The following is a 13,719-nucleotide window of genomic DNA, read 5'->3' as shown; positions in this document are numbered from 1 at the left end:
GGGTCTCAGTAAACTGGTCGTCCAGACCAACTGAGTCAGGGAGGTGATGGAGAACCTGCCGGAAGGACGATGATCCCAGCAGCTCTCCTCAGCAGAACTCCCAACGTGACGGTTGACCTTTCACCTTTCAGCACAATGATCTGCAGCAAACAGCCAAGAAAACTCTAGACTGGCTTCAGGACAAGTCTCCGTCAGAGTCCCAGACTTAAACCTCCGAGGACATCTGTGGAGACTGAAGATGAAGAAGATGAAGTTTACAGACGCAAACCGCCCAGATCCAGGTGAGGAAAGGTGGTAGAGACGAAACCACGAAGATCATCATCATCACATTTGTAGTTGCACCTAATTTTTACACATTTATATAAAAAATATACACACTAAAGAAAGGTGTCTGAATCATAAAACGGTAACTGGAGAACTACGGGTTTGTCTGTTTTAAGATTTTAAAAAAAACATGATAATACTGAGGTTTGACACCAGGAGAGAGTCTGAGGCCGAACAAACAAACACAGGGATATAAATCAGTGGCGTTTCCCTTTAATGACATAAGAAAATTTTAAAAAAGACACATGAATAATGTTGCAAAGACAAATCAAACTGCTCAAGTAAAAAAAACATTTCAAACCACCATTAACAAAAATACAGGTAACAAAGATTACAATCAAAGCACTATTACAAACACATGTCAACTCATGTTCACTAATAAATGATCATAAAAACAGTTAATCTCAGTGTTTCTGCACCAAACTTAGTTGATATTTTGGTGATTTTTAGCACCTTTAACACTTGTTTTATCCTGCAAAAGTAGAATATTCATGATTTATTTCATCACCAGCAGAAACTCCTCAGGTCTTCTGAAGAGTTCAAAATGTAAAGTTTAAATTTTTTTTTTTTTTTTTAGTATTTATTAAAAAGATCCAGCTGTTTTCAGACAACTGATTCAAAAATAAAAAAAGTGTAACTCATAAAACAAGTGAATGAAAAATTTGATGAATGAAACACTGGTGGATTTTACATCATGTGTCTGATTCACAGAGAATCAGGGACATAAACAGACACAAAGACGGGTCCAAACACACCTCAGTGGGTCCCAATCTGTGGGTTGGGGCCCCTTAAAGGGTCCTAAAATAAATCTGAGGGGTCATACAATAATATAAAGACAAATAAGTATATATATATATGTTTTCAAAATTATGCATATTTTTACTTTTCTCTAGCTTTTTTGTGACATCAGCTCTTCAGACCAAAATAAGGACGTAATAAACTGCAGATGATATTAAATAATTGTGATGAGGAGTTGGATGTAGGTCAAAAGCTAAAGCGTCTGAAATAAACCTGGTTATTGTCACCGTTTATTAATCTGTCAGTTATTTTTTGGGTTTAACTGATTTTTCTGTCAAAATTCAAAAAGTTTGGCATTTTTACTTCATAAACATCTTCAGTGATTAAAGATTATTACAAATTATTGAAAACAGTTTAATGATTAAGAAGTTTTAATAGATTTGATTCTCCACTGATTATTTTCAGTCATTTTTCAAGCAAAAACACCAAAAGTTTGAAAAAGACAAAAAACATAAAAGATGTTTTTTAACTGTTTTGAATATGTGAGTTTTAGACTTTTTTCAAACAAGAAGAGACGTTCACAGACATCTCAAAAAACTGTAAAAATACTATTTATTTAACATTTTATCAACCAATTAATCAACAAGATAACTGTTGAGTAAAACTGAAAATAATCACTGCAGCCCTGAAATATATCACTTCGCCTTCAGTCCATCAGACACAACTTCCTGGTTTGTTTTTTTTTCTTAAAAACTTTTCGTGGATAAATCCTAACAAGAAAGTGAGAGATGACTTTTCTAATCTTCAGTCCAGTGTGTGTGTGTGTGTGTGTGTGTGTGTGTGTGTGTGTGTGTGTGTGTGTGTGTGTGCGTCCACACAGAAACACTTCAGGGCTGCAGTGAATATTTTAACCTGTAAAATAAAGCGTCAGCTCCCTTCCACCCTCAGCTCAGTGGCCTGGGTTCTTCGGTTAAACTGGACTTGATTAAAGATTAAAGACACTTCTGAGAATAGTTTCAGTCGCATTTATGATATAAACCTACAGGGCGCCACGTGACCCGGGTCATGAGAAGCGGCTGTTTTGTTCCTATTGTTGTGTCAAAGTGAGTGAGATTAAAAAAACAAGCTCTCATGCTGGAAACCACAGCTTGAGAAACCCACTGTGTCGTAAACCCACTCAGTATTCTGATGAGGAGCTGAGAGCTGCTCACAGCCGCAAAACTGCAGGAATCTTAAAAAAGACCTTTAGTTTGTAAAGTTCATGATTACATCACTTCCTGTTAGTGTAAATTCATTATGTATGTTTATTTATACAAACTGCTAATAAGGTAAAATAAAAATGACCAGTATGTAGTTTGAAGAGATTAAACTCAGTGTTCAGGTCCAACACTCACAACAGTGACCTGTTTATTAAAAGTGTTTGTTCAGTCTCCTCAGGTGTTTCTATGTTTCGTACTTTTGTCCTATTTTTTAAAATGTTATTTAATTGAAATGTAGTTGTCATGTGTTTTACGACGAACCTGATGAAGACTCTGAATGAGTCTGACACTTTCTCCTCGAATCTTTCATGTGCATTCATAGAAACACCTGTGAATATGACGCAGCCCGGTCCAGCACCTCCACCTACTCCGCCCTCACAGAAAAACAGACTGTGTGTTGGGAACTGTTGCGTTGGCCTGAATTAGTCTGCACAGCTGTGTCTGCTGTCTGGATCTGGGACATGCGTGAAATATTTACATGTTGGTGTGATAATAACTGTCGCGAAGGCAAAAATTACAAAAAAATGTAAAAATGTGATTTTCCTTCAGGTCCCACTGAGGCCACTGGATTTATTTTACACATGACACTGATGGAAGCTACAGAGAGGAGACTCCAGCACATGGCACAAGTTATGGCAGAGACCATAAAACCTCATTTAAAAAAAAAAAAGATGAAAAACACCTGCAGCCACTGCAACAGCTCACGTGGTCAGTTCAGTAGAACGTCCACTTCCACAGCAGAGTCACGTTGGCGCTCACCACTGTGTCTCTGACAGAAATAATCACATCGTGTTCATGATACTACAGATGATGAACACTCCTGATGGTTTTTCACATTAAAAGCCTTTTTAAAGTGATAACTATCACTTTAAAAAAAAAAGGGAAAACTGCAAAACATTTAATGTGAAAGTTCTGGAGGAAACGCTGCGTCTGATTCATGAACACCTGACGTGACGTTTGCTGCACTGATGAAATTAGTTGATTAACGGACTTTATACTGAATTGATCAGGTGAACGTGGACGAGGCTCTGAAGCCCGTTTCTACGAGCAGTCTGGATTAATGAGGCCCGGTTCTGTCGGACACTCGGCTTAATTAAAGCCCAGAGCTCAGTTGAGACCAGTTCCAGGTGCATAAATGTGAGACGTGAGCCCGACTCAGAGGAGGTCACGGAGCTGCTGCTTCAGTCCAAACACTGACAGGAGGACACCGGACTCAGAGGGTCAGAAGTCGGAGTCGTCCGTGGCGGAGTTATCCAGCGGGGCGGAGACTCCAGTCGGCGCCGGGTGGTTTTCTGCCAACTCCTGCTTCTTCTTCTTCTTGTCGTGGTTTTTGATGTGCACGCTCAGACCCCTCTCTGTCATTTCGTAGATCTGACACTTGGCGCAGTAGAACGGCGACACGCCGACGTGCCTGAACTGATCGGCGAGGTACGACACGAGCGTCTTGAAGCCTTTATTACAGATGTCGCAGCGAGGGATGACGCCCGGGTGCTCCTTCTCCAGGTGTTTCTTCAGGCCCCACCTGGACCCTTTGAACGCCGTCGTCTGTGCCTCGGTTTTACCCTCTGTCCCCGCCGGGCAGAGGGAGCAGGTGAAGACGGCGTCCTGGTTGGCGTGGCGCCGTGTGTGCGCGTCCAGTTCGATCTGAGTGCGAACGGTTTGCTGGCAGGACGTGCAGAAGAACGTCTTCTTGCCCTCCATGAGGTGCATCTGTTTTAAATGAACGGCCAGACCCGAGGCCCTCTTGAAGAACCTGCCGGGCGGCGGGCACAGCGAGCACACCAGCTGTCTTTTCCCTGAGCCCATCACGTCGCTGTAGTCCTCCCCGAGCTCTAACACTCTCTTGTTGCTCACGATTTCCTCCTCCTCGCCCTCCTCTTCTGTCGCCATCTTCCTCTTCTGCCTCACCTCGTGCCTCTGCCTCGATGGTCTGGACGTCACCGGTAAAGGCGCTCTGGCGTTTTCTCTGACCACCGGATGTTTGACGACGGGCTTCTTGGCCGGGAGCGATCGATCTACAGACATGGTGAACTGGTAACTCTCTCCCTCCTCCTCAGGATTTGAATACTCGATAACATAAACGCTGTCCTCCTCCTCCTCTCCCACAACCACCTCCTCCGCAGGCACCGAGTACTCCACCTCGTAGTACTCGGCGTTGGCGTCGTCGTCTTTAACCTTCTCCCCGACGTGACACTGCTCCTCTGCAATGTGGGTGTCATCTATTCTCACCACTGTTATCTGGTCCATCCCGCCTGCACCCTCCCAGTTTCCGTTTCCTGCCGTGACGGAGGACGCCATCGCTTTTCCTGCCGCTCCGCCTCTGACCGCCAGGTGCTCTGAGGACGTCTGACATGAGAGACAGATGTTGTTGAATGTTTTCACACAGAAGAAGTAACAACAGTAACAACCCTGTATCTTTACAATACAACTGACAGTTATTTTCATTATCAAATGGTGAAACTATTCAGCTCAGGTTCTCAGAGCTCAAGGTGACGTCTGCCTGCTGCAGCTCCTGAACAGCTCCCACCTGCCGCCTCTTCCGTGCAGGTAGTGGAGATGAGACGGCGCAGAGCCGCGGTGACTCGTTTAATTGATGGCGTCCATCATAATATCTTACATGGTGAAAGAGTTTAACTTTTAGAAATAAATAAAATGGCCTGAGCTGTAGAAATCTGCCCTCATGTGACCTTCAACCCCTTCAGCCCGGGTCTGCAGCAGGGAGCGACTGTGGTGGGACCCTCCTGAGAGAGTTCAGGTTATTTCTGTGAATTAAGCTGCAGAATCAGTAAAATCTTAACTCTGAATTTTATTTTCCAAGCTCTGCACATAAAAGTTTATTCGACTCATTTTACTGTGTTGCATTTTATTCAGTTTCATTTCCTGTACTTGTGCAGCTGAGTTTATCAATTACTGCACGAGTAAAATGTGTTTAATTCATGATCACAGGTCACGCACATGGCTGTCATGTTTGTTAATTATGTGTCCAGCTGTTTTTCTGTTACTGGCACAAACGTGTTATTATCAACCACAGTTCCTGAGGAAACTGATCTAGTGATTAAACTGCAGCTAAACTGTAGCTTCTCCATTCAGGAAATCGTTGTTTACAACATCATGACACCAGCCACCGGTTCATGTTTATGCTGCTTTAACACCATAAAATCCTAATTACAACAGCTTCACAGTTCACCTGTTTACAATCCGCTCATGCACGTTTAACTAATGCGGACAAAATGTCGTGAAAAGTGATGAAGACGTCGTTTCTCTCCGTGTTGAGGATGAACGTGGGGACAGACTCACCGTGACCCTGCCGCTGGAGTCAGCCATCACAGCCGAGCCTCGCCGACCAGATCAGCTGGAAACACCGCGGGTGGTGAGGCGGCCCACCTCCGCCCGGAGCCGTCGTTATCTCTCCGCACCGGCTGGCTGTTTAACGGGGGAAACGTGGAGCTGAAAGACGCCGGAGGATCTTCAGGAAGAGCCGAAATCCAGCTTAGCTCGGTGCAGGAGCGAGGCTTCGTTCAGCGGAGCTCCCCCAAAATGTCTTTTCTCTCTCCGGGGAAAATAAAACATCAGCAGCCGCTCGGAGGGAGCGACCGCCCCCTGGTGGCGCGGAGGGATACAACAACAATACAAATAATACAAACTTTATTTACAGAGCGCCTTTTACAACAAACATGAAACTGTTCTGCACTTATTTTATTCTGCAAAACAGAATTCAAAAACATTCCTACATATAATAGTATAATTTGATTGGGTAGAAAAGGTGATAAAATGACTATTAATAACCTTTACAACGAAGCAAAGGTGTTCTGATGTCCTGTTCAGGTGGCAGTGGGGACGGAAAAGCTGCAGCTTGAAGGCTTGGTTAACTGGTCCAGATGTGGAATAGAGATTCAGCAAACACTGTAGAATATGGACAAAGACAAAGACAGCAGGCCATACTTTAGCAGAACAGAAATGAAGACCATAATTAGGTGAGCATAAGTTGAAAGAAAGATTTTAGATATTACTGTTTCGATATCTCGAGAGAGTGTACTTTTTGTTTCTTTTATTGATACAAAAGTCTAGTTAGTCCAGTTGTTGGTGATAAAACTCTATCATATTGTTCTTCAACCGCCATAAAAAACAATGAAAATAATTATAATAGGAAGCTAGCTGTCTTTTGTATCTGTTAACAATGACCTCTTACAATAAAGCAACGGTATTTTGAATGCCTTGTTTAACGCATGCGCGGTTCAGCAGAGAGAATTAGCGGTTGCTAACTAGCTCTATTCAGGTCTCCGTTTTCGCTGACTACTATTAACAGTCATAGTTTAACAGCCTGTCCTTTCTACCGAGCGGGATTAACGTGACCGAGGCGTGAAAGAATATGCCCAAGAATAAAGGTAAGAGACGCGGGAAGGCGTTAGCGTGTGTGTGTGTTTCGGTGTTTGTTTAATTGTGTCGAGCCCGCCGCGGAGACACACGCAGTGAAAACGTGACACCGAGCGGCTAACGCTAGTTAGCATCCCGGTTCGAGTCGTTTACCGAGGCGTTAACGGTGTCAGCGTCTACGCAGCCACTAAACATGAGTTTTACTGTGGTAGTGATTGAGTTAGTGTTGGTTAGATAAAGTTGCTCAATACTTCGTGCCGGCTTCCTAGTGTAATTCCGCCACTAGCTGGCTACTAGCTAACGGGTTAGCTGCTAGTTAAACCCCACCCCGGTCTGGCCTGTGACATCTTTATTTCTCTTAAATTAACCCCTGATAACACCGGGTAACTTTTTATTGGCATATTTAACTAATTTAGAGGTTTAATTTGAGTGTCCTGGTAATGTAAGGTCCTTAGGACGTCGCATACATTAGCGAGGTAGCGTCTAAAGTTTCCCGCAGTCTCTTGTCATTTCTCATCTTCTGTAGTTTCCCCATTTCAACAGATTATCTGACCTGTCGTTTATATAAATATCACGCTATAACCGTTTGTAGGCCAATGTCGGAGGAATTCCATCAGCTAGAAATTTAGGCCGTGACAAGAAGGCCAACTGATTCTATTCACTGACCTTTAACCCAGTGAGCGGAATAAAAATGAATGACTGGACAGCATTAGTTGATGTCTTGTTGTCTCTGTTTACAGGTAAAGGAGGAAAGAATCGGCGACGTGGAAAGAACGAAAATGAGTCCGAGAAGAGGGAGCTGGTGTTCAAAGAGGATGGACAGGGTGAGTACTGGATCTGATCCTGGGTAAGAGGAGCCAGCTGTTACACCAGAGAGTGAACCGTAGATCCAGTTCCTGCCTTTACTCCTTTACTGATTGAAAACAAATAGAGAATTATGTCTTTCCAAAAGGCACAAAGTGTTTAGTTACATCACTTGGAAGCAACGTCAGGTACATGGAAGTAACTTGTTTGCATTTAGTCTCACTACGTCATTACAGGTTGCTGTAGCAGCTTGATAGTCATTATAACCCCAGTTTATGTTAACCGTTGGTTAAGAAAATATTATTAACCAATGATTTTTGAAAGCTCAAGAGGTTGTTAAAGATCAGCAAAACCTTCAAAACAACATCTCTAACAATATCAATATCTCTAAAATCCCCCAAGACACTTTTAACCATCTGTGCAAAACTAGGGCTATACCATATGGTGTTCCTGTAGTTCGACAGTAGTGAAAAGCTGTAACCAACAGATAATTATTTTGCAGCAACTTTGGTAATTCATGAATCAGTTAATCAACAATTTAAAGCAAAAGAAGCCCAAAAAAACTTGTGACACTAAACTAACTAAACTGGGACTGTTGGTCGCACAAAACAAGCAGTTTTTAAACAATTAGTTAGTGCACCGAGCTGTCTGTTGTTAACTAATTGATAATTAAAATATCAGTTAGTTGCAGCTCTACATCTGAATGTTTGGCATTTTTGCTTGAAACCCCAGAAAAGGAGAATCTGTGGGGTCAAGCTATGAGACATAAAATACATCCCATATAAAGAATTAAGAACAGAATATATGAACGACACACAGCTCCTGTTTGAGCTCCAGGGGAAATTGTCACTGAGAGCTTCACTAGATGGTAGTATCAGCCTGCAGTCAGAGGTGCTCAGGGCTTCGACTGCAGTGGTCAGTGCAGCCAAACTCCCTGCTGGTGTGGAAGTGAGCCCAGTGTGTGGATGAGGTTTGCTTGTGAAGGCTACGCTGTGCACAGTCATGTTTAGAGCAGGGCACAGAGCCTTCAGAGAATATTTATATATCACATTTTCTGTAAATATTTGTCTAGGTGTCTAGTTCATGCGCATCACATTTGACTGTATTATGATTTGTAAGGAATTTATTCAGAGGCATTTTTAGCCTTTATTACATACAGTAGTTTAAATGGTGGGAAATGAAGGAGGGCGAAGCAACAGACCGGGGGTGCTGCTGTTCGTGGGGGGGGTGTCCTCCACTGGAGTTTATTATTATAATGGAAATTAGACTGGAACTATTTTTTTTAGCTGCACTCTCAAAAATGTCATTAATCACTCAGGAAGAAAACTTATTCAGGGTTTTTTTTTTTTGTTAGACAACAAAATTATGCACCACAATCACAATATTTTTATTAACAGGATGATTACAAACAACCGTAAACAATACATGGTGATTTTGATTATTGATACGTTCCCTCAGTCCTGATCTTGTTTTATGTAGGCTTTTTCAGGAAGTAGCATGGATGTCATGAGTAAAAACTTCTGTTCTCACAGCAGAATAATGTTGTTTCTACTTGTTTGACCCCCCCAAACACTCCTCCTCTTTCTGTTCTGGTCTTTTTTGTGAAGAACTTTCCTATTCAGAATCCAATAATACTGAGGCAGCTTCTATTCCATCTCCTCAGCTCTTTTGTCTGCATTTCGTTCTTTTCTATTACATATTATGTTTCCAGTATTGCACAAGATGATGGTTTAAACACTTACCTCATTAAACACATTGACTTGCTTATTTTTCCTCTGGAGATTAATATATGTGCAATATTAAATTTCATAAAAATGCAATAATTTCTTGTTATCTTAGCAGATACGCTCTTTATTTCACCTGAAGTGGGTTACTTAGACCATGAAACCCTGCAGGAAACTCTAGTCATTTAATTTCAATTTCATTTCAGGACCACCATATGTTTTGTTACCTTGCTATGTTGTTGTAGAACTGAAATATCTGTTGCCAAAAATGGCTCAACACAAATGCCCCAGTCTTGGATGTTAAACTCATTTTTCTGAGGGGCTCAAAGATGGTGTCCATGCATTACCTTGAATTGACTGTGTCCTGCTCTCTGCTGTTTTCCAGAATATGCTCAGGTGATTAAAATGTTGGGGAATGGACGTCTGGAGGCCATGTGCTTTGATGGCACCAAGCGGCTTTGCCACATCAGAGGAAAACTCCGGAAAAAGGTAGGAATGTCCCGACTGTCCTCTCACCCCTTTTTCCCACCAACACACACACACACACAGAGGAAACCCCCTGACGTAATGCTGAATCAGCGTGAACTCAATGGTCAGTCAGCCTCCGTTAGTGTGGCAGCATGGACTCAGGTGTGTGTGTGTGTGTGTGTGTGTGTGTGTGTGTGTGTTACAAAGTGCAGTGTGTTGCTGCATGACACAAGGTGTAATCTCTGCTTTGTTTTGTTTTCCTCCAGGTCTGGATTAACACGTCAGACATCATCCTGGTCGGACTGAGAGATTACCAGGTGTGTTGGTCGCTCACACACGACACAGATCAGACTCTTCACACTGTATTGACCCTCACTGTGACCTCATGCCACACGTCCCGTTCAATAACAAAGCAGCAAATGTGACCTGTAAAATGTTTATGCATTTAATTTTATAAAAAACTGTCTTGAACTGTCTTGTTCCAGATCTCTGACCTTATGTAAAATTCATATGTGAACCTTAAATATTTTTCAATGAATCCATTCATCCATCCGTTTGCTGCTGCTCATCCAGGTCATGTTTAATGATTGATTAATGATATTATTTGTTCCTGCTAAGTTCTTATGTACAAGGACACATGCTTAGATCAGCAAACAAGCTCTTGTCACAGTTCCTAAATCTAGATTTGCCGCCACAAGTGACTGAGCACTTGGCGTCATGGCATTTAAAATGTGGAATGAACAGTCATTCACACTTCACCACTACTGCTGTATTTTTTTTGGAATTGTCAGCTGAAAACACTCCTTTTTTTTAATTCAGGGTTAACTGATTTGTATGATTTTATATCTCCTGGAGAACTTAGATTATTTATTTATATTTTTAATGAAGTATACAGTATGTAAGTCATGGTTTCTGTTTCCTAAAAGCTACAGCTTTAAATTTCATTTACAAAGGTTTTATTTTTTTTTCTAGCCTGCCAATGGCAGTAATGTTACTTATAAAATGTTTTTGTATATGATTTTAGCAAAAAATGGCTTTAAAGTCCTGAGTACCATTCTTCCTGACCTCTGACCATATCTAAAAATCATATGTGGACCAATGTCAACCGTATGTCAATGTCTGTCAGTGCACACTAATATGAGGGTTTGGTCTTATTTGGGGCAAGATATGGGTCAAATTGCCTGTTGAAAGTCTTGTTAGTATTTCCCTCTGATGCTCTCACGATCAGTAAAACATGTGGCCCTGAACAGTGCAGTGCCTCGGCCTCCGTCTCATACCACAACATGTGTTTCAGGATAACAAAGCTGATGTCATCCTCAAGTACAACGCAGATGAGGCTCGCAGTTTGAAAGCCTACGGAGAGCTGCCAGAGCACGGTGAGTTGGAAGACACGTTACATCTACACAGGTCCAGGAATTTATTTATAGCCTGGTGTGAACTGAGCCAAACTGTCCAAGCATTTTCAGTCTGCATCAGTTCTTTACAGCTCAGTGTTTACCAGGTTTGTGTTGTTGTAGTTGTAGTATTCTTCAAAGTTCAGGGTTGGTGGAATCAGTGAAGTAATACATGCAGTTGCTGACTTTAAACAGCAGAGGTCCTCACTTTCCTGACCCTTATTACATCGCTCTCAGTCAGTCCATCACAATGTGGTAGAAACGTTATGGTTTTCTGATTCATGAACATATTGCTAAGTGTTTCCTTTTTAACACCTTGCTCTGTCTCCTCACAGCCAAAATCAATGAGACAGACACCTTCGGGCCTGGAGACGATGATGAGATCCAGTTTGATGACATTGGCGATGATGATGAGGACATTGATGATGTAAGTCCCTCTCATTTTATTATTGACCCCTGTCTTTTTTTTTTTCTCTCAAACCTTGTTTAATCAACAAGCAAAAAAACAAAATCCTCTTAACCGTAAACGTTGTCTAAACACAACCAGTTAGATTAAACTCTGCCTAAATAAAGTTCAGTCTAATATCAGTACTATCTGAGCTTTTTAATCTGAGCAGTGATTCACTGTCAGATTTTGCACGGCTGCAACTAACCATTGTTCTCATTATCGGATGGTTTGCCATTTATTTTCTTGTGTTTAGTCAAAAATGTAAATATTAAATGTTTCTTTGTCGAATATAATAATAAACTGAATATCTTTAGGTGTAGAACATGTTGAAGATATCACTTTGGACTGTATTTATTTGTGTGAACTATAGATAAATTATAGATATTTCTATATACAATTATCATTCATGAAACAGTATTTAGCACATTAACTGATAATTAATTTTACATTACAGCCCTAATACTAACAAAATAAATGCTGGATAACCAGCTTAAGTGATGTAAAATCAGTGCAGGACATGAGCAGAACCTCTGAATAATGTTCCAGTAATTGTCCTTCAAGCACAAAGTGACAGTAAATTAAAACTGCAGAACACAAGTTGAAATAATTGAGTTTTCTCTTTTCTTTCCAGATCTAAAGACCTGCTACAAGAGGGGGAAGGTGGGATTTTACTAGAGATGCTCCGATTGGGATATTTTGAGCCGACACACTGCACCAATAATAATTATTTTTATTAAGATCAGCCTATGCCAATCCAATACAGTTTATTACATTACAGTCTGTTTCAGTTTATGCTGTTTGTTTACCATCAGTTTTTGTTGTTTTGAGAACTTTAAGTGCATTTTCCATAGGGGTAAAAAAAAAAAAGAAATAATAATACATCAGTACTTTAAGTTTATTGTTAACATGAATGAATATGAGATGCTGCCTCAGTAAGACTGTCTCAGTTATCACTCGTAGCAACTGGAGGGCGATGCAGCAGGCTGCCTGGTGACTGATGATGACGCAGACAGTTTCCCTTTTCTGCCTTCATGCAGTTGGATCGGAGAATCAGAGTAGGCTGATCACCAGCATCATATTTAGGGTGGATATCTGGAGCATTGCTAGATTTTTACCTTTTGCTTCTAACATCAAAAAAACGGCAAATTTGCCATCTCATTCACGGAGTCCTTTTTTTTTCTGGTATAATCCAAACACTCACTGTTTTGTAGAGGCTCGTGCCGATACCATAACTGCAAAATATCTTGCACCAAATGCGTCATCTTTTAAAAATGTATTTATATTGATTTCACACTATGTGGAATTTAGCAACAAGTACAGAATCTCTGGATTCGCCAATAAAAAGATAAACCATTTTGTGTTTTTTTTCCTTTGGCAGTCTGTATCATTGTAGCTGTAGCCTGTAAGACCGTCTATAAAGTTGAAGACAGTTTGAAAGCTGTTTATTAATGATAGAAGAAAGATAATAACACTGAGACTGGCTCTGAATCTTTAAGGTTTGTCATTTTGTCAACATCATATCCCGCTGACGATGTACTACAGTCGACTATTTTCTCATTTTGAATTGAACCAAGGCCAAATGAAGACGATTCCTTTCCCCTGAAATCAAAAGGAGAATCAAATGTATTTTGGTTGTTTCCCTTATTTGTGTTTCTGTCTGTTGTTTTATTTTTTTGTTTCCATGTTCTCTTTTGAACTCTTTGCTGCTCACTCTGTGGCTTCAGCACACAGTGAAGGTCGGCCGCTCTGTCTCGCATCAGACCAGCGGTTCCCAAACATTTCCACCAGATACACACCAGTAAAACCTCACAGCAGAGCCATCTGTCTTACTTATTCTCTTAACCTCTAGAAAATCAAATAACAGTGATATATATATACAATACATTATATCTATTTTCCTTCCTCCCCCCCCTCTGGAAACGTCCCCATGTTCCCCGGGGGGGCTGCACCTCAGTTTGGGAACCACTGCTCTGGACTACATGGGGCCTGTTGCTGTTGTTGCTGTAACTTTGAATTAATAAAAATGTACTATGATGTTTGAAGGCTGGGTTTCCAATAAAGATCTTAACTCCACTGACCTGGCAAAGTGGTTTTTAGGCGCCTAACGCACTTCCTGTGCCGGTCTGATGGTGGCGAGGTTGACCTAAAACAGAAGGAGCTCTGGGGTGAACTGGACTCATGCCCTT

The 13,719-nt window shown here is 41.3% G+C and overlaps 2 protein-coding genes across 2 annotated transcripts; one reads left to right on the top strand and one right to left on the bottom strand.

Annotated features, from left to right (window-relative positions):
• Positions 1-1,815: 1,815 nt before the first annotated feature.
• On the bottom strand, positions 1,816-5,875 carry LOC139624969 (myoneurin). The gene is made up of 2 exons (XM_071484458.1): positions 5,619-5,875; positions 1,816-4,667 (listed from the first exon to the last, which is right to left on the bottom strand). Exons 1-2 carry the CDS (start codon positions 5,643-5,645, stop codon positions 3,543-3,545), a joined length of 1,152 nt encoding a protein of 383 aa, XP_071340559.1. The 5' UTR covers positions 5,646-5,875; the 3' UTR covers positions 1,816-3,542.
• A 674-nt stretch (positions 5,876-6,549) lies between these two features.
• On the top strand, positions 6,550-13,606 carry eif1axb (eukaryotic translation initiation factor 1A X-linked b). Its single transcript, XM_071484455.1, has 7 exons — positions 6,550-6,706; positions 7,436-7,519; positions 9,609-9,712; positions 9,958-10,008; positions 10,986-11,067; positions 11,421-11,512; positions 12,165-13,606. The coding sequence occupies exons 1-7, from the start codon at positions 6,691-6,693 to the stop codon at positions 12,168-12,170; spliced, it is 435 nt and encodes a 144-aa protein (XP_071340556.1). The 5' UTR covers positions 6,550-6,690; the 3' UTR covers positions 12,171-13,606.
• Positions 13,607-13,719: the final 113 nt, after the last annotated feature.

Source organism: Trachinotus anak, unplaced genomic scaffold (assembly GCF_046630095.1).
Source record: "Trachinotus anak isolate AG129_WGS33_773 ecotype Australia unplaced genomic scaffold, CSIRO_AGI_Tana_v1 ptg000009l, whole genome shotgun sequence".
Classification (NCBI taxonomy): Eukaryota; Metazoa; Chordata; class Actinopteri; order Carangiformes; family Carangidae; genus Trachinotus; species Trachinotus anak.
The sequence above is the reverse complement of the archived record's forward strand: the minus strand, read 5'-3'. Positions and strand labels throughout refer to the sequence as shown.